We start from the raw sequence: 20,648 nt of genomic DNA on the forward strand, positions 1-20,648 counted from the left end.
TACGTATTAGTACATATATATAGATTAATATATAATCTTGTCATTTATAATTTTAAAGGTAGTTAATTGCATCAGTTTGGTTTGGTTTTAATTAATTCGTTTCAGGTTGATTTTGCTTTGGAAGAAAATGAACAATTAAAAAAAAATATTAAATTAAATTAAATTCTCGACGCTATATTGTGTCAAAACATGATTCGCGCAAAAAGTTGGTGGTAAACCCGCAAAAAATATTACTACGCAGATGCCCGTCGAGAAATATATAGCTACACCAAACACCGTCGAGATTCTCGACGCAGAAAGGCGCCAAAAATATTTTGTAGACGACAAACACCGTCGAGATTATCGACGCCGCTGAGCGTCGAAAATTTCTCTACGGCCAAATTCTCGACGATGGTTAGTGTCGTCGAGAAAACATTTCTCGACGCTTTTAGTCGTCGAAAAATAGCCAAAAAAGCGTCGAAAAATGACGCGTTTTGTAGTAGTGTCAAATGGTTTTTATCACAAAAAAGATGCCAAGGTTTCAATTCAATCTTCACATTCTCTTTCTCTTCAAACATTTCCCCATTTCTATACAACTTTGCAAAGTAATTCCCATCCCCATCATCATCTACTCCATCATCTACCCATACATCATCAACATATGGGTCATAATTATCTACTACAACCATCCCGGTATCACCATCTAACCCCACATTATCTTCATCATCCGCACTCAATTCATCAGAATCTGAACCTCCAATGTCACTGCCACTAACATTGAATTCCGAGTCATTTTCATCATCATCAAAATCCTGATTTCGAATTGAGAGTGCATTATCATCAACATCAACACTAATAGTAACACTTCTGTTCAGTTGCTCATTTCCACCTCCGGAAACAGAATTACCACTTACAAGCAACCCCTTCCTTCTAGCTGTCGTCTTTGGTATCTTTTTCCTATGAACGGAAGCTTTTGAAGACAAGGATGACCCTCTACTTAAGATTAGGTTTGGTTCTATGACAGTTTCAAGTTGAGGTTCAGTTACAAGTTCAGGAAGTAATAACAGGTTGAATAACAGGTTGTTTATGTTTTCTTGGACTTCTCCTTACAACCCTAATTCCAATTTCTTGTTCATTTGACTCATGAGTTTCAACAACAGGTTCATGTTCAACTATAGGGTCAGTTGCAATGTTTGTTTCATTTTCAAGCCCCAACCAATACTCAAACCCTCTAGTTGGACCTCTCCCTCTCCCCCTAGCAGATCCCCTTCTTCCCCCTCTCCCCGCACCTCTTCCTCTACTTCTTCCTCCCCCTCTAGCCTTGCACCCACCTCTGCTTTTCACTGGAGATAATTGAAAATCTAACCATGTGTCATCATTGGACCTATTCAAAGCATCCATTGCCTCCCAATCAACCTCATCTGGGTTGTAAGGTTCCTTATTTTGCCCAAAGTTAAGGTTTGGAATGACCAGAATCTCCTCTTCCAACCTTAGGCTTCTCCTAGATGTTAGCTCTGGAGGACTAAATGCAACAACATCATCATTCCTCTCAACTCCAATGTTACCCCCATCATTCACTGTAATACCAAATTTTTCTACAACCCCTCTCATCACATCCTTAAGCTCTTTTGCATTTCTGGTTGTCCTTAAACTCGTAACAACTTTAAAAATCTGAGATGGCTTATCTTCATCACTTACCCATATGTTGATTACATCCTTACCATTCAAATTACTAAACATCTTCATTAATTCATTATCAATGTTTAGAGGCAGGCGTTCATTCTTATGCATGTACGTAAAGCTAGGAAATTTAGGTATCTCAATTTTTTGCTTAACCGCATTATCGCAAAAATCAATTATCAAGTCAACCAGCATGACCTTATCAATATCATCCACAACTACATCAACATCACCAGTTCCAAACATAAACTTTAACAAAATATTATCACCCATCCTGCAATTATAAAAAAAAAATGTTTATTTAATTCAACTGGCATAATTCAGAAACAATACATAACGCATAATTCTATCAAAAATCAGAATGCCCGTAATTCAGTTCACATAATGTAATCAAAATACGCATAATTCTATAAAAAAAACCAGAATACCTCAGTTTACATAATTCAATCAAAAATCAGAATACCCATAATTCAATTTGCTCAATTCAATCAGAATGTATACAATGCAACATATTATGATAATAAACCATACTTAGTATTAGGCTTAAATTTGTTAACAGAAAACTAAATACAGGAAACTCTGAAAAGTGTGAGAAAATAATCAAAATTTTACTCTGTTATTTCTGGAGCAATATGTGTTTTTTGGAGTAGCAAATGCTCTGTCTCTCAACCCAATTCACACAAGAAAGTGTAATTGGAGTATTCTGTATAAGTATCCTATATAAGACCTTATTAGCGCATAACTTATAACTCACTAACGCATAATTCAATCAAAAATTAGAATTCAATCCAAATCAATACAAAAAAAATCAATAAAAAGTCATCATGAATCTAAATTCCAAACTTCATACACACAGGCTACAATAAACTTCAAAAGTAATTCATACACTCGAAAAGATTAAACTAGTATCAAATAACCAAAGAATTCGCGAAAATTTTAACCTACTTCACACTTCATCAGGGCAGTAGGGAATTCGGTGTTCAAACAAAAAAATCAAAAAAAAAAAAATTGCGTAAAAGGAGAGACGAAATACCTTGCAAAAGTTGAAATTTATCCTCTTTGTCCAATGCCAGGAACCACCGTGAAGATTGATATATTTAGGAAAGATTAATGGAGGAACTTGGAAACAACAGTTTTGCAGAGGAGTTTCCCGACGTTTTACGGAGTTTTTGGTTTGGAATAGCCTTTTTTTTTTGACGGGGGGTTTGGGAATAGTTAAGGATAGTAAAGTAGGGTTATTTAGTAATTTTATTGATATTTAACCATAGTCAGTATTATATTAGTTAATTAGGTTGAAATTATTAAAATAATGCTATTTTAGAGAGATTACATATTACTAATGCTATTTTTGAGAAAATGCCAATAATTTTGTTACCATTGAGAATTTACAAAAGTATAATGCTACCATAGAGAATTTCCCTCCCTATAATATTCATATAAAACATCACGTGCAAATCACGTGGACAAACACTATGAATTGTACAAAACGCGTGGATACACACCTAATAACTATATAATCGACGAGGGTGGAAGATATTGTACTCTATTAATTTATCATTATCTCAATTTGTAAAGAACAGAACTTCACTATGTAGCACAAGCAAAGATAATTTGTGACGCCACCCGACACCTTATGAAATCACTAAATCCAAATTATTATAAATTAAAATATGTTGCTCTCTAGTCTCTAGTCTCCACCAGGACCACCACCACCCAATAAAATATGTTAGCAAGCAATCAAGTTGAAAGTGGCCTTATTTGTTTAATTAATCACCGATTTAATTACTCCTTTATGGCTCCGTTTGGTAGGGTGTAAAACGTTTTCATTGTAAAATGATTTACCGTGGAAAACAATTTTCAAGGGAAAACACAATTTCAAACTAGTTTTCCTTTGTTACCTTAAAGGAAAATGAGAGAAGATGGTGAAGATTGAGGGGAAAAAGGAGAGGAGGTAAGGAGGAAAAGTGGTTTCCCTCCCTTTCAAATGGAAAAGGGTTTTCCACCTTGGAGGGAGTCATGGAAAATTGTTTTCCATACCTTACCCAACCAAACAACGTAAAATGGTTGAAAAGGGGAAAATCGTTTTCCATAAAAAAATTTTACGCCCTACCAAACAGAGCCTATATGTTAGTTACTTTGGTATAACTTTTGCTATTCGAACTCTTTATTTTATCTTAAATATTCGAGTCAGATTATTGACACTTAAATGTGAGTATGAACATCTCAACACTTTATTTTGGACCAATATTATACAATATTTTCACACACTAACCATGTTAGATACTTAAATACATACTTATATTACTTTTATGTTTTACTTCCTCCGTTCCACAATAGATGCATCGTTTCTCATTTGCGCATTATTCATCAATCAACTTTGACAATCATTATTTCACTGTTGTGTAAGAAAAAAACATAGTCAAGTGAGATATTGTTAAATTCGTATTAATACAAGGATTCCAAATATAAACTTTTTAGAACTTTTACTTATATACATTTAGAGATATTAATATTTAAAGAAGTGTCAATGCATCCATTATGGAACGAAAGAAGTATATCATATTCATACCACCGAAGCAATGAATCGTGCTTCAGAATTTCCTCCCCTCTCTCCATGTGGCAGCATAATATGCTTCTTCTAAGTCAAATAAACAACCACATCACAGCAAAGATGATTAATGTGAGTATGTGACGATAATGATGATGAAAATATGCTCCATCTATCTAATTAGTCTCACCTTAATCATTGATTAATTCAAATGTAATTTTAGATTATGATGATCCAATTTCCCATCCTTTATTACGCGAGCATGTACGATTTCTTGTAATTCAATTAGTATGAGCATGTACGTTGGTTTCAGCATATTCCATCCTTTTCTTGAACCGCATCCCTTAAAAAACCAGAATAAAGAATTATCAAAAATCATAAAACGGCAAATGAAATATGAAGGGACGAATTTGGTGAAGCATCGTGCATGACTATTAGTAGCTGAAGTCAACTTGAATTTTCCTTCCTATGTGTACGGGTAGCCCTACTGGTATGCCGGTAGGACAACCCATAATAGCTGCATCATAGACATATACTCACAAGAAGCACTAAAGGTGCAGTCGGCATCCAGGGTTTACAAACCCAGTCGGCAGTGACATCATCTGCCTATCAGAGCCGAAAGGGAGGATCCGGAACCAACGGGTAATAATCCGGGTCCTCCGTACAAATAACCCGTCTATATATACGGACCCCCATCAATGCCAAAGGTACGCAATTCCAGCCCAATCATTCTTGTAAGCATTTATTACAGAGCTACCAGCATAATCTGACTTAAGCATCGGAGGGATAATTCTCGGATCACCCCCGAGGCTAGTTAACGGTTTCACTGTGCAGGATCCAGTCAGCAACCTCAGTCGGGAGTCAGTCATCCCTTTCCTATTCCGAGTCCGTCGCCGGAACAATTGGCGCTAGAAGGAGGGGACCCCCACTTGTAAGCAGAACCCACAGCCAGGCAAAAAAAAAAAAAAAAAAAAAAAAAAAAAAAAAAATCACCCTTGAAAATGGAGAGTACGCAGTCAGATTCGTACAAGAGAAGCAAAAAGCAGGCCTCGAAAGCAACCCCACAGAGTACACAGACAACAAAAACAACAACCCCATTGAAACCCACGTTGTTCTCGGCAGAACCAATAATAACACCCGTCAATGACCAACCCACCCCCCAGCTAGGGAGCCAGTCGGTAGTCAGCAAAACTACGACTGCAGCAACACCCTTACATGTCCTGGGATACTCAGTCGAGGACGACGACTCAGACGGAGAGCCCGAAAGCCCAGCCCAGGATGATACACAAATGCCGTCTGAACTCGCTGGTCAGTTCTCGGAGGAACAGTTGGCTACAGCAAGAGCGGTGATGGTCGCGTTGTCGGCCCTGAAGCCAGCGAGAAAAGTAAACACAGAACCCGCACCCAGGACATTCATACACCAGACTACGGAAACACCAGTCGTCGAAAAACGGAAGAGATTGCCGATAAGAAACCTATTCGGAGAGCAGATCCTAGTGCAACAAGAACAACACCCCAATACAAACCAGGCGATTGCTCTGCGCAATCGGCCGGAACCCATGGTCATCGAAGAGACAAGAGAAGCACCCCAGAGGTACGCGCCGCGCCGTTACACCATCCAACCTGCAAACTCCCCCCTGTGCGCGGACATTCTGGAGGAACCAAGGGAGAAATTGAAGTTCCCACTCTGCAAGTACGACGGATCCACAGATCCGGAGGTCCACTGCAACATATTTGAGCAACATATGATGTTATATACAGATTCCGACGCCATGTGGTGCAAGGTATTTCCCTCAACGCTGCTGGGAGTGGCATCCGGCTGGTATAAGGGACTACCAAAGGGGTCGGTATATAATTACCGACAGTTAGAAGCAGAGTTCATGCTACGGTTCATCAGTCGGCAGCAGAGAAAGAAAACGTCGGGAGAACTGATGGCAGTCACCCAAAGAAGCGGAGAGTCCTTAAGAGATTACCTCACCAGATTCAATAACGAGTCCACCAGCATACCAAACTTGCAACAAGAGATAGCTGTGGTGGCCCTGATGAGAGGAATGAACCACTGCGAGTTCAAAAAATACTTGGGAAGAAAATCCTTCACCGATCTGGGAAGCGCACTGATGAAGGCCCACGAATACATCAAAAGCGACGAGCTGATGACAATCCCAAATCACTATCAGTCGGCACAGACTAGAAATGCCGCACCAAGGCCGGTTCAGCCGGCGCAGCAAAATCAGAACAGGGGGTTCAGAAAGGATGAACAGAGGAAGGACCCAAGAGGGAGAGATTACCAGAAACAGTCAACCAGCATATACCCCACATTCCATGAATACACCCCATTGAACGCCCCAAGAGCCGCAATTTACAATGTCAACAAGAACGAAAACTGGAAGAGGCCTCCACCAATGAGCGACAAACCCCGACCACAGTCGAAGTACTGCGCATTCCATGATGACTGTGGACACTATACGGAAGACTGCAGAGACTTGAAGGATAACATCGAGGATATGATCAGGAGAGGCTATCTGACACAATATAAAGCCCGACAGAACAACAACAACCAACAGAATAACAGTCGGCAAAGCAATACCACAAATAACAGATTACCATCCACCCAAACACCGCTCCGAATAGAGCAGAAGGCACCAGAAACCAGTCGGAGTGGGGAGGCTAGAAACAATGGCCAGAAGGGGCCGACAGTATGGGTCATATCCGGAGGACCGTGCCATGGAGGAACAATCAGTGGAGCCGGCAGAAGTCTGGGCGAACACCGCCACCTGATAAACTACCATAGCACCATAAAATGGCCGGCACCCCAAGTCATGCCAAATATCTCATTCACCCCAGCCGACTGTCGCGGAATTATATACCCTCACGACGATCCACTGGTTTTGGGCCTCGAAATAGCAAACTTCCCAGTGAAACGAATACTTGTGGATGGAGGGAGTTCAGCGAACATTATCTTTTGGGAAGCCTTCGTTCAGCTGAAAATAGACGAGAAAGAGCTCACACGAGTCAACTATCCTGTGATAGGATTCTCCGGAGCCACGGTCTTCCCGGAAGGTAGCATCAGGCTACCAGTGCAGATTGGAGAAGGAAGGACCGCAAGGGACCTAATGGTAGACTTCTTAGTAATCAAAGTGCCTGCTGCATACAACGTAATAGTGGGCCGGCCATTCATCCACGATGCACAAGCAGTGGTATCAACATACCATCTAACCATGATATACATGTCTAACTTTGAGAAGGCTGAAAGAATCCGAGGCAGTCAAGATTCAGCGAGATCATGCTACTTGACGGCATTAAAAACACCAGGCCGACTGACCCCATCCAGGAATATAGCGAGAGAGGCAGCAATGAAAAGACCGGCAAAAGGCCAAGCCCCAAGATCGGGGGGCGAGCAATCTCTTTTGCCCAAGAAGGAGAAAAGGCAGAAAATGGAGTCACCCACAATCGAAAGCGTCGAAAAGGGGACTACTCTACCTAGGGTAGAAGCCAGAGGAGAGTCGGAAGAAGTCGAGCTGGTAGAAGGAGAAACTGGCAGAACAGTAAAATTAGGAACCGACATTGACCCCCAGTTGCGGGTAAACATGATCGCTCTGTTGAGAGAACACGCGGATGTGTTCGCATTTTCCGCAGACGAAATGCCAGGTATAAGCTCAGAGGTAATCGAGCACCGACTGAATGTCGACAGAGCAGTCAGGCCGGTAAAACAAAAGAAAAGAAACTGCTCAACAGAAAAAAATCAAGCAATACAGGAAGAGGTAGAAAAGTTGTTGGCATCGGGATTTATTGAACCATGCGACTACCCAGAGTGGTTGGCCAACGTCGTAATGGTTAAGAAGTCAAACGGCTCGTGGAGAATGTGCGTAGATTTCACAAACCTTAATAGAGCATGCCCGAAAGACTGCTACCCACTGCCAAGAATCGACAGGCTAGTCGACTCCACATCTGGCCATGCGCTGCTCAGCTTCCTTGACGCATTCTCCGGGTACCACCAAGTCAGCCTTGCAAAGGCCGACAGGAGAAAAGCAGCATTCATCACTGAGGGGGGAGTATTCTGTTACAAGGCTATGCCGTTTGGGTTAAAGAACGCTGGGGCAACGTACCAAAAACTGGTCGACAGAGTGTTCGCAAACCAAAAAGGCTGCAACATTGAAGTATACGTCGACGACTCCATAGTGAAAAGCAAATTGGAGACCGACCATTTAGACGACCTCAGGGAAACGTTTGAAACTCTGCGCCGTTACCAAATGAAGCTGAACCCCAAGAAATGTGTGTTCGGAGTGAAATCGGGGAAATTCTCGGGTTTCCTTGTCAGCGAGAGAGGCATAGACGCAAACCCAGATAAGGTAGAAGCAATACTCAGCCTGCCTCAGCCAAAAAGCATCAAAGATTTACAAAGGCTGACAGGAAGAATGGCAGCTCTGACAAGATTTGTTAGCAAATCAGCCGACAGGTCGATCCCATTTTTTAACACTCTTAAGCAGAACGGAAAATTTCGGTGGGGAGAAACCGAGGAAAGGGCCTTTGAGAAGGTAAAAGACCATCTTCGTGCTTTACCGACGATAGCCAGGCCGGAAGAGGGCGACAAGCTACAGTTGTATGTGTCCGCTTCAGCCCAAACCGTTGCTGCCGTACTAATCAGTGAAAAAGACAAAGTCCAGCAGCCGATATACTTTGTCAGCCACATTTTGAATCCGGCAGAAGCAAGATACTCGCTGATAGAGAAAGTGGCCTATGCAGACCTGATAGCCGCCAGAAAGCTCAGACCATATTTTGATGCACATACCATACAAATTCTGACGAACTTCCCACTGGAGAAGGCTTTGCAAAAAATGGATACAGCCGGCAGACTGTTGCGATGGGCAATAGAGCTATCGGAGTACGATCTTGAGTTTCACCCGCGCAATGCAATAAAAGCACAAGCCTTGGCCGACTTCGTAGTTGAAGCATCCTATCAAGAGGATGAAACCAAAGCAGAATCCTGGGAAGTATCAGTAGACGGGTCAGCCGCTCAGTCGGGAGCGGGAGCCGGCGTTGTCATGACCTCTCCGACAGGAGATAAGTTCGAATACGCAATCAGATTCACTTTCGCAGCTTCGAACAACGAAGCAGAATATGAAGCAGCCATTGCAGGGGTACAGCTATGTTTGTTGGCAGATGCCAAGAGGATAGTAATGACAACAGATTCTCAGTTGGTGGCAAATCAATTTTCGGGAGAGTATGAAACAAAAGAGCCGTCAATGCGGCGGTATCAAGAAAAACTGAAGACGCTGCAGCGAAATTAGAAGCTTTTGACATCAAATTGGTCCCTAGAGCGTTGAACACTGCCGCAGACAACCTAGCAAAACTGGCCAGTTCGAAAGCAATCGAGCTCAGTCGATCAGTAATGATAGAAATCATGCACAGAAGGAGTACGGAGGAAAAAGGAAAAGAAATAATGGTCATCACGGCAAACAAAGAGTGGTACGACGATATCTGGGCGTACAAGACGACTGGAATGCTCCCGGCCGATATCAGGGAGGCAAAGAAAATCAAAAAAGACATCTGCTGGTACGTCATATATCAGGGACAACTCTATAAAAGAGCATTCAGCCTCCCCCTGCTGCGGTGTTTGACGGCATACGAATCCGCAAGGTTAATCGAAGAAGTGCATGAAGGAATATGCGGAAACCATGTAGGAGGAAAAACACTCGCTTTGATCTGCCAAAGACAGGGTTACTACTGGCCAACCATGCTGGAAGACGCACAGAGCTACGTCAAGAAATGTGAAAAATGCCAGCTGTTTGCCCCAGTAATACGTATGCCAGCAAACGACTTGATGCCCATTCTGAATCCAATTCCATTCGCCCAGTGGGGAATGGATATCGTAGGACCCTTCACAACAGCCTCAGGAGGCAGGAAGTTCTTGATTGTTGCCGTCGATTACTTCACAAAATGGATTGAGGCCGAGCCGGTAGCAAAGATAACAGCCAACCAGGTACGGAAGTTCATCTGGAAAAACATCATAACAAGGTTTGGAATACCGACAGCAATAGTATTCGACCATGGATGCCAGTTCGACTGCGAACCTATACGAGCATTCTTGGCAGACTACCGGATCAAGTTCGCATACGCCTCAGTCTGCCACCCGCAGAGCAACGGGCAAGCCGAGGCTGCAAACAAACAAATACTCGTAGCCCTTAAGAAAAAGCTGGATGAGTTCAAGGGCAAGTGGGCATACACAGTCCCAGAGGTTCTATGGGGTAACAGAACGACGGTTAAAGAAGCAACGGGAGAGAGCCCTTTCAAACTATGCTTCGGATCAGAAGCAGTCATACCGGCTGAAGTAGCACTACCTACCTTCCGCATCCAGCATTATGAAGAACAGGGAAACGACAGCTTACTCAGACACCAGCTGGATTTCTTACCAGAGGTCAGACTGCAGGCGGAAATCAAGTCGGCCGCATACAAGAACAGAATGAGCAGGGCCTACAACAAGCGAGTAAAACATAGGAAGCTAGAGGTAGGCGACCTTGTACTTCGCCGGACGGCAGCAACCGGCAAAGCTCAAAAACAGGGAAAACTGACTGCAAATTGGGAATGGCCCTACCAGATATGGGAAGAAGTGGTAGCTGGATCATACAGACTAATGGAGATGGATGGAACACCGCTGAAGAACTCATGGAACGCAGATACTTTAAGAAAATTCCATGTGTGAAGTTGTATGAAAACAAGATGTAGTAGGGCCGACAGTGCCATATTTTGAAATCTAATATATGAGCTACAAGTATATTCCAGGTAAACTATACGGCATAAACAAAACGAAATAAAAGGTTGAGAACATTGGCTCAGTCAACAATGTTGCAAGATACGACAAAACGAAATAAAAGGTTGAGCACATTGGCTCAGTCAGCAATGTTGCAAGATACGACAAAACGAAATAAAAGGTTGAGCACATTGGCTCAGTCAGCAATGTTGCAAGATACGACAAAACGAAATAAAAGGTTGAGCACATTGGCTCAGTAAGCAATGTTGCAAGATACGATATAAACTAAATCGAAGGTTGAGAACATTGGCTCAGTCAGCAATGATGCAAGATACGATATAAACTAAATCGAAGGTTGAGCACATTGGCTCAGTCAGCAATGATGCAAGATACGATATAAACTAAATCGAAGGTTGAGCACATTGGCTCAGTCAGCAATGATGCGAGATACGATATAAATTAAATCGAAGGTTGAGCACATTGGCTCAGACAGCAATGATGCAAGATACGATAAAAATTAAAATCGAAAGTTGAGCACATTGGCTCAGTCAGCAATGATGCAAGATACGATAAAAATTAAAATATAAGGGTGAGCACATTGGCTCAGTCAGCAACGAGGCAAAATACGACATAAGCATATGCAAAGGTTGAACACATTGGCCCAGTCGACAAAGAGGCAAGATGCAATATATAATAAAATCGAAGGCAAGACGACGCCACTACGTGACAAATTGAATAAAATAAAAACAAGCGGATAATCCATCAAGTGCATCACATAGATGTTAAACAAACACAGGGACGACATCCACCACCCAAAAATAACTAAATGCGGAGTGAGTAGCTGCTAAAAGGCACAAACATACGCCTCAGACGGCGCAGTCAAGACGAAAATAACGTTCTTGAAACAGTTAATACACGGCAAAAAGACAAAGTGCCACAAACAGCTAAGAGGTACCAAAAAAGGAAATTGTTTATAAATTACATCCGCTAAATGATATTCAAAAGCTACCAACAGACATTAACAAGTATGAGGCCGGAAAAAACTGTTGGAAGAACCACAGGAAGAGCCTGGTGATGACTGCCAAGACCGTCAAGCTGAGCCGTCTGCATCACTCCAGTAAGCAGACTCAGGAATCTCCCTGTCGGGCAGAAGGCGAGGGTCAGCGTTTTGAATGACGATGTCTGGGAAGGTCTGGGTCTCCATGCCAGTCGGATCAATATGGCCACCCTCTTCATAGGATCCCTCCACCTTACCCCAGGCATCCTCAGTCAGCGTCAAGGCTTTGACGGCACAACGATGGGCTGCAGTCCACCCACCATTGTAGCGCCCCTTCATTTCCTCGCAGTAGAAGTCAGACTTCATAAATTTCTGCACAGCCTTCAGCGCCACAGCCTTGCGATCATCCTTAGCAGCTTTTTCAGCATCTTGAGCCGCCTGCAGCGCCGCATCCAGCTTAATCTGCAGCTCAGCCGTCTTCTGCTCTTCGGCCGTCAACTTGGCTGGAAGAAGCTCTAGTTCAGCCTTCCTCTTGCCTGCGGCAATAACATCCAGCTCAAGTCTCGCAATCTCCTTCCGGCAGTCACCTTCAGTCTTGACCGATTCAGTAAGGTCAGTCTGAAGCTTCTCTTTCTCAGCTTGCGATCGTTTTAAACGACGCTGATAGCTCCGATAGCACTCCACAAGCTCGGTAGCAGATTGCGTCACCTGAAAGAAAAAAATCGCTCAGAGCCGAAAATAAAAGCAAGTATAAAAAAAAACAAGCAAGTCAAAGAGGGAAGTAAAATACCGAGTACAGGTCATGCATCAACTGTGCAGCCGGCGTCTCAATCTCCTGGGGTATACCGTCGGCGGGTGTAACAACTTGGCGCAGAGACCGGTAGCCCAGTGTACCTCCGTCTTTGGGACGGTAAAAAAGGATAGACTCACCCCTCAGAACATCACTCTGCGGCTGCCAGTGCTCTTCAGCATGACCGGGAGCAGCAGCTAGACCGGCAAGAGTATCCGGAGACAGCACAACAGTTTTGTCCTCAATGAACCCCCCAGAACGAACTATAACCCCATACTTAGAGGCCGAGCTGGCAGACCGGTTCATGGAAGGGCTATGCCTCGACACAGGCACAGGATGGATCGGATCGCTAATCAAATCGCTCAACACCTGCTTCCGGTTCAGTTTGGACAAAAGGTCGACATCCAAAATCTCAACCGACTGAGCAGGCTGTTCAGCGATCTTCTTTCCAGCGCCAGATGTCTGCAAGGGCTTGTCGACGCTGGCGTAGACGTCTTTCACCTTCTCCTGCGCTGTCTTTGCAGCGTCAATTTTTGACCGTTTGGGAGAATTGGCCTTCGCCTGGCTGGAAGACCTCTTCCGAGTAGCATGTCCCCCACGACCGGTAGGAAGAGAAGCAAACCTGCCAGTAGTCATTTCGTCTTGGGCTGAGGAGGTAGCTTGGTCAGCTGCCGAAACCTTTGTTCGAACAACGCGAGGAACAACACCTCGGTCCACAACGGCAGAAGGAGTCACAAAGCTGGCTGACCGACCACGACAAGCTTTCGCGCAGAAAGTAGCAACAGTGTAATATTTCTCAGCAGGAGCCGCCGGACACTTTTCAACAACCCTCCAATTCTTGTCAAGGCCGAGTGAAGCCTTGTTTAAAAGATGGTGCCCTGAGAAAAAAGAACGAGGAAGTCAGAAAAAATTTTAACAAACGCAAAACGACACAACAGAGATCCAAGAAGTATAAACAAATACAACAGATAAAGAGTGCAAGCAAACAACTGCATTTACCAAGGGGATGTGTAGGTGCAAGACCGACTGCACCCAATGCGGCAGGACTAAGAATATAACCGACAGGAGGAAGCCAGAAAGCCGGCAAGGTTTTAGGCATAGACAGCCCAACGTTGACATAGTCAACCAGCAGCCTGTCGTACGCACGTTGCTCTCGGGGCCCAAGGTCGGCTTGGTCAAATTGTTCCATCCTAGGTTTAGGCTGGTAGAAAGTACGCCGAAGGGGGTAGTCTTCGGGAACAGCCATGAAATAGAAGTGGTCCTTCCAGTCCTTGCAACTGGAGAGTCGGGGACTCACAGTCTGACGCTGACTCTTGGTAAAGATCGTCCACCAGCCGGTATTTTTCCCATCACGCTTCAGCCAGTGCAGTTTTTTGAAAAGGTTGAGGGTCAAGGGCCACTGTTTGAATGAAAACAGCCAAGTGTACGCAACCAGATTGCGAATAACTATGGGCGATAATTGAACGAGGCCGACATTCCAGGCCCGCAGAACCTTCTCAATGAACAGGTGCAAGGGAAAGCGCAACCCATAGTCGAACATCTTCGTGTACACAACGACATGGCCTACAGGGCAGTCGGCCACCGTTTGCTCTTCTTCCGGCACAGTCAACCTGTAGCCCTTAGGTAGACCCAAAAAGCGACCACCAACCTCAGAATGCCGGTTGGCAATGGCCTCTTTTACAAAGTCACCATCTATCTCAGTGGTGAGGGCAGCAGAATCATTAGGGGGAGGGGCCGGAACCAAGAACGCGGCGGCCTCACCTTCGAAATTCACATCGGCGTCCAAGGCCTCTTCTTCAAACACTTGCTGCAAGATCGCAGCATCCTCCTCATCTTCATCAGAGTCGGCAATGGGCGGCGCCCTCAACCCAGGAGACCCAGACTCAGAAGACTCCAGTATGGAGTCGCCAGGGGTGGAAGGCACATCACCACTACCGGCGGAATTAACCTCAGCCGCATCATGGACGGCAGGCTCCTTCCCGGCCCGTTGATTACTTGTAGACGGTTCGGCGTCTGACGGCATGGCCCTAGAAACATATATATTGCCGATGTTAGTACCGTACTCCCCAAGACCAGAGCCGCCAGGCTGAGTAAATTCCCGATAATCCCGCAAATGGTACCTAACCGAAATCGGATCTACGTCTAAAATCGGCTCCCCAGCCGGCACGTTATGCTCATTCGGCCTAAGCTCTCTCTCCATTCGTGCCCGCAGGCCATGTAACTGTTGTGAGCGAGTAAACTGATCCGCAGTCATGGGTATAAAAGGGCCGGTAACAGGACTCCCACCCATAAACTCCGCAAAAGGAGGTGGCGTGTTCGATTTTATCCCCCACCCAGTATTCTTAGCATTACTACCGGCCGTATTCCCGTCCATATTTAGTTCTATGCCAGAATCGCTACTTGTGTCTGACAGGTCTATCACGTTACTAACCCCAACCCTACCAGCCATGTTTTGGCTACCCCCACTCAAAACGCATGCAAGCAAAAACAGAAACACCCGACAAAAAGAGAAAGTAAGGCCAGAAACCGTACCTAATTCTGGAAATTCACTCTCAAACAGCTGCAAGGTCCCTCAAACAACCCAACTGAAAGAACAACACGAGAAAGTCAGACAGCCAAACCCTAATAAAACAACGGACAACCTAAAAAACCAGACCAAGTTCGAAACTTACCAAGAGAAACAACCAAACCCCAACGGAAAAGTACGGCAGGAAGAGACGGACACAAATTAGGAAGAAAAACAAGAGAGAGAAAGAGAGCAAATTGGCAGCGCGAGAAAGTTTGCAAAGGAAAATGAGAAAGAGCGGAAATGAAGAGAAAAGAAGAAACGGTTACTTAAAGGAACGAAAGGAAGTTGAAACGACAGGAAGCAGATCTGGGCGGTTAAAAATATCACAACTCCCCACACTTGCCGGATGGCCGACACGTGTCCAAAACACTTTTCAAATCTCCCGCCACGCGTATAAAGAAAAATGAACCGTCGCCACGTGTCAGTCAAGGGGGCTAGTCAGCCTAAAAATTCAAGGGGGCTAGTCAGCCTAAAAAAGTCAAGGGGGCTAGTCAGCCTAAAAAGTCAAGGGGGCTAGTCAGCCTAAAAAGTCAAGGGGGCTAGTCAGCCTAAAAAGTCAAGGGGGCTAGTCAGCCTAGAAACTCAAGGGGGCTAGTCATTCAAAGAAATCAAGGATAACAGTCAGCCAAGAGAATCAAACACAAACATGGGCAGCCGGCATACATAAAACTATCCACTTAAAGCGATCAATCCTTGTCCTAATGGGGGCTAGTCGTGACATCAGAACAAGTATTGAGCTAAAATCCGCACTGTAAAACAGCCATCTACAGAACAATCACACCCATGGGGTGTTGATCGTCCCCAAGGGGGCTAGTTGTATAGGGGGCTTACCCCCAGCTTTCGCTTTTTTCTTTTTATCAGAGCAACTACAGACCGTAAAAGCCAGCTGTAGTCACTCTAAGGGGGCTAGTTGTACGGGTAGCCCTACCGGTATGCCGGTAGGACAACCCATAACAGCTGTATCATAGACATATACTCACAAGAAGCACCAAAGGTGCAGTCGGCATCCAGGGTTTACAAACCCAGTCGGCAGTTCTCTGACATCATCTGCCTATCAGAGCCGAAAGGGAGGATCCGGAACCAACGGGTAATAACCCGGGTCCTCCGTACAAATAACCCGTCTATATATAAGGACCCCCATCAATGCCAAAGGTACGCAATTCCAGCCCAATCATTCTTATAAGCATTTATTACAGAGCTACCAGCATAATCTGACTTAAGCATCGGAGGGGTAATTCTCGGATCACCCCGAGGCTAGTTAACGGTTTCACTGTGCAGGATCCAGTCAGCAACCTCGATCAGTCGGGAGTCAGTCATCCCTTTCCTATTCCGAGTCCGTCGCCGGAACACTATGTTTAGGCTTTTTGAGGCAACTAGCTAGTTGCCTCTTCAATATACATCAAACTAGGGTGTGTAAAAATATCAGATCCGAAATCCGATGATCTGATCCGAATTTCCGGATATTAGATCCGATTTTAAGATTTCGGATATTTCAGATCTGATATCAAAAAAAATTCGGATTTTCAGATCGGATTCGGATCAATATTTTTTTCATTTCGGATATCCGAAATATTTCAATATTTAACTAATAGAAAAATTCGATTATCCGATCCAAATTTTCGAATATCCGATCCGACTTTTAGGTTTCGGATATTTCGGACCGGATATCCGAAAAAAATTAGTTTAAAACATGATTATTTTTAAAATTTCTAAAATTCGGATAGTTTTCGGATTTTCGGATCTCCGTTCCGAAAAATCCGGAAATCCGAAGCTTTCAGGGAAGATTCGGATCACATTTCCCCGATCCGAAAATTTCGGATCGGATCGAATCCGATATTCGGAATTGAACACCCCTACATCAAACCATACTTAAAAGAAATTTTGAACCTTATACCTCCAACAACTTATAATTTTTATAGTAGAAAAACCACTTTATACTAATTTTGTTTCAATATGATTTTTATATTTTCTGTTTTAGTCTGTTTCATAATATTCTTTATATTGTGCTTTATTCTATTTTTAGACATTAACAATTTGTTATCTTACCCGGTTACCCCTCCTACCCCATAGCATTACGAGTACAACTTTTCACTCACTTTCGTTTACTTCATTCATTTTTGTAATGTCACTCGCCCACATTTTTACACATCTATCTTACTTTATCCACATTTTATTACACATTCCCACCTTTTTACACACTTTTCCTATTTTGTGTTGATATTTGTGCAAATAGTATCCGTAAAGATCAATTTGAAACATATGTAGTGTTAGACGTGTGTTTTTATAATGTATATTTAAATTTTAAACATAAGACCATGGCACCCCGCCAACCCCCCTAATTATGCCCTTAAATACAATTTGTCATTATTGTGAAATTAACTGAATTTAATAAATTAATGAGTCGAAGTTGAATAAGATTTAGAAATTCGTTTAATGAATAAGGTTGACTATGAACATGGATAACTTTTTAATATAAGTTCATGATCAACTTGTGTATTCATGTTCGTTAACAAAAATTAATTTGAAAAAAATATAAGTACTATATTATCGCAAATTTACCGTGTATACAATTTTTCATTATAGATAAAATACACATATTTAACTAAAAAATTAAATGTAGACAATATTTACTTTTGAGATTTTCAGATGTTAAAAGCCCAAAACTAATTTAAAAAGGAAAAAATTGTTTTACCACGATTAATAAACCAGCACGTCTCCTGTGAGACCAGTCACACCATCAACTTGATGGTGTGACGAGCGTGAAACCAATAGCGAACCTCCTCTAAAACTATAAAAAAAGAGTAACAGATCTAAACTATAGAAGTAACATACCTAAACTAAAAAAGTACCTCCTCTAAAATTATATAAAAAAAAGTAACATGTCTAAACTATAGAAGTAACATACCTAAACTAAAAATGTACATTCCCTAAAACTATTCCGTATAAAAAAAAAGTAACATGTCTAAACTATAGAAGTAACATACCTAAACTAAAAAAGCAACTCATCTAAAATTATAAAAAAAGTAACATGTCTAAACTATAGAAGTAACATACCTAAACTAAAAAAAATACCTCCTCTAAAATTATTAAAAAAAAATAACATGTATAAACTATAGAAGTAACATACCTAAACTAAAAAAAGTACCTCCTCTAAAATTATAAAAAACAGTAACATGTCTAAACTATAGAAGTAACATACCTAAATTCGCAAGTGCGAACTGGTCTCACCATCAGTTGATGGTGAGGACAGTCTCATATAAGAATTTGGGTTAATAAACAAGTCATTAGCAAACACATGTTTTCTTATTGAAAGTTCAGGCTTGAGTTCGAGTACCTAAGTTAAGTCATACGGAGTAATGAATATGTTAAAAAGGAAAATTTGTAATTATTAATCCAATCTTTGCCCGATTTTTTTTAATTAAGCCTAGTTATGCGATATTTCTAAATAATTTAACATTTATGACCTAACTACTATTATTAAGCCTAACAAGTTACTAACCTGCTATAGGCGGTATTCACCCTTACGTGGCATATAACAGTTATAGTTTTTTTTTTTCCCCTCTTTTTCTTTAATTGTTGTTTTAATTTTCGTTCCTCTCTCCTCTGCGATTTTCTGCTTCATCTTTGCACTCATCTCCATTATTTCTCTTCTCCACCATTATTGATCCCTCATACCTCACCATTCGAAGTTCATCAAAAAAAATCAGCAATTGCTATGGATGGGGTAAAGCAATTGCCTGTTGAATCTGGATCTTCTTCAAATTCAAGGTTTTTTTTTCTAAGTTTTCAACAAGACCACAATAACCAACATCCCACACCAAAAATAAAAACTACTTTGTATATTATTGCAATAGTTAGGGTTTTTACGAACTGACCATCAAGGAAGCCCAAAATTCAAAATTTACCAAAAAAAGGAACAAAAACGCTAGGGTTCGTAAGTTCACCTTCAATTGTACGAAAATGGAGACGAAATTTGAATGCGCGTGGATGAAGTCACCTATTTCCACAAGAAAATCGCTGATGATGTCATGTACCAGTACAATTGTGGTTGAAGCAGCAGTAATGGAGGAGAGAGGAATTGAAACACGGTACGGAGAAGAGAAGGGTTAAGGGTTTTTTGAAAAAAAAAAAATGAAATCCTTGTTTAGGTGGCAAGTGATGATGACGTGTCCAATATTTTAGGATGGAAACCAACTTTAGGTTGTCAACGTTTTTAACGTTGACTTTGTAGCAGGTAACCGGTCATCCAGGCTTAATAATAGTAGTTGGGTCATAAAGGTTGGATTATTCGCATAAGTAGGCTTAATTAAAAAAAATCGGGTAAAGATTGAATTAATAATTACAAATTTTCCTATTAAAAAAGACAAGTAAATGGACCATGATGATAGATTCATAGGTTTGCTTTGAGCAAATAACTTGATGTGGGCTTTCTAACTTTCTTAGAGTTTTATTAGCCCAAATAATTCAAAATTGAGATCAGTTTTGACAATTCGAAATGTCCTATTGGCATTGGACTTTCTTTACTTATAGACTTATAGTGTGTATGTATATTCAAGTATTTCGTCTTTATGAGAAGTATAATTATTTGTCATTCAGTTTTCTGGTGGGACAAAAGTATACTTCTCTTCATTTTTGTTGATGAAATAAGTATATCCTTTACTCATGTTAGTTTTTATATTTCTATTTTACAAAAAGAATATATATATATATATATATATATATATATATATATATATATATATATATATATATATATATATATATATATATATATATATATATATATATATATATATATATATATATATATAGCATTTTCAAGAGTAATGAGAATGTCCACATAAGATTGCTCCCGTCACAAAATCTTTATTATTATATTTTAAATTAATTAAAAAAGATAAAAATATTAATTTTAAAAAAGATAAATGGCCGGTAATAAAGATAAAGATAAAGATAAAGATTGAGTAATTCAAATGTGCTAGGTCTCATTTCAATATCTCTATCCCCTAATACATATTGATTGAGTTTAGACCTTTAGTTCTACATACAAGAATGGTTTTGCATTTGTTTTTCCATATTTTAACTTTTTGAATTTTATTTTGTAATTTGTAAAACTTGTAGCAATTTATCATATTAAAAAATGAGTATGTGGTAGGTTTTTAAAGTTTAATGTTCATAAAATGGTTTTGCATTTGTTCTTCCATATTTCTACTTTCTTTCATATATTTTTAATGGTTGTAACGATTTATTGTATTATACTAATTATAATAAATTTTCTTTGTTGGTATAGCCCGTATAGGTGATGATTGTTCAGTATGTAACTATTCTTTTAAAGAA

General features: G+C 41.6%; 1 protein-coding gene across 1 annotated transcript; it reads left to right on the forward strand.

Annotated features, from left to right (window-relative positions):
* The first annotated feature begins 5,208 nt into the window (after nucleotides 1-5,208).
* On the forward strand, nucleotides 5,209-9,495 carry LOC110797377 (uncharacterized). The gene has a single exon (XM_022002491.2). It carries the CDS (start codon nucleotides 5,209-5,211, stop codon nucleotides 9,493-9,495), a length of 4,287 nt encoding a protein of 1,428 aa, XP_021858183.2.
* Nucleotides 9,496-20,648: the final 11,153 nt, after the last annotated feature.

Source organism: Spinacia oleracea, chromosome 6, assembly GCF_020520425.1.
Source record: "Spinacia oleracea cultivar Varoflay chromosome 6, BTI_SOV_V1, whole genome shotgun sequence".
Taxonomy (NCBI): Eukaryota; Viridiplantae; Streptophyta; class Magnoliopsida; order Caryophyllales; family Amaranthaceae; genus Spinacia; species Spinacia oleracea.

What these genes read in the sequence shown, in the direction of transcription:
- LOC110797377 (XM_022002491.2), top strand. Translation starts at nt 5,209, where the DNA reads ATGGAGAGTACGCAGTCAGATTCGTACAAGAGAAGCAAAAAGCAGGCC.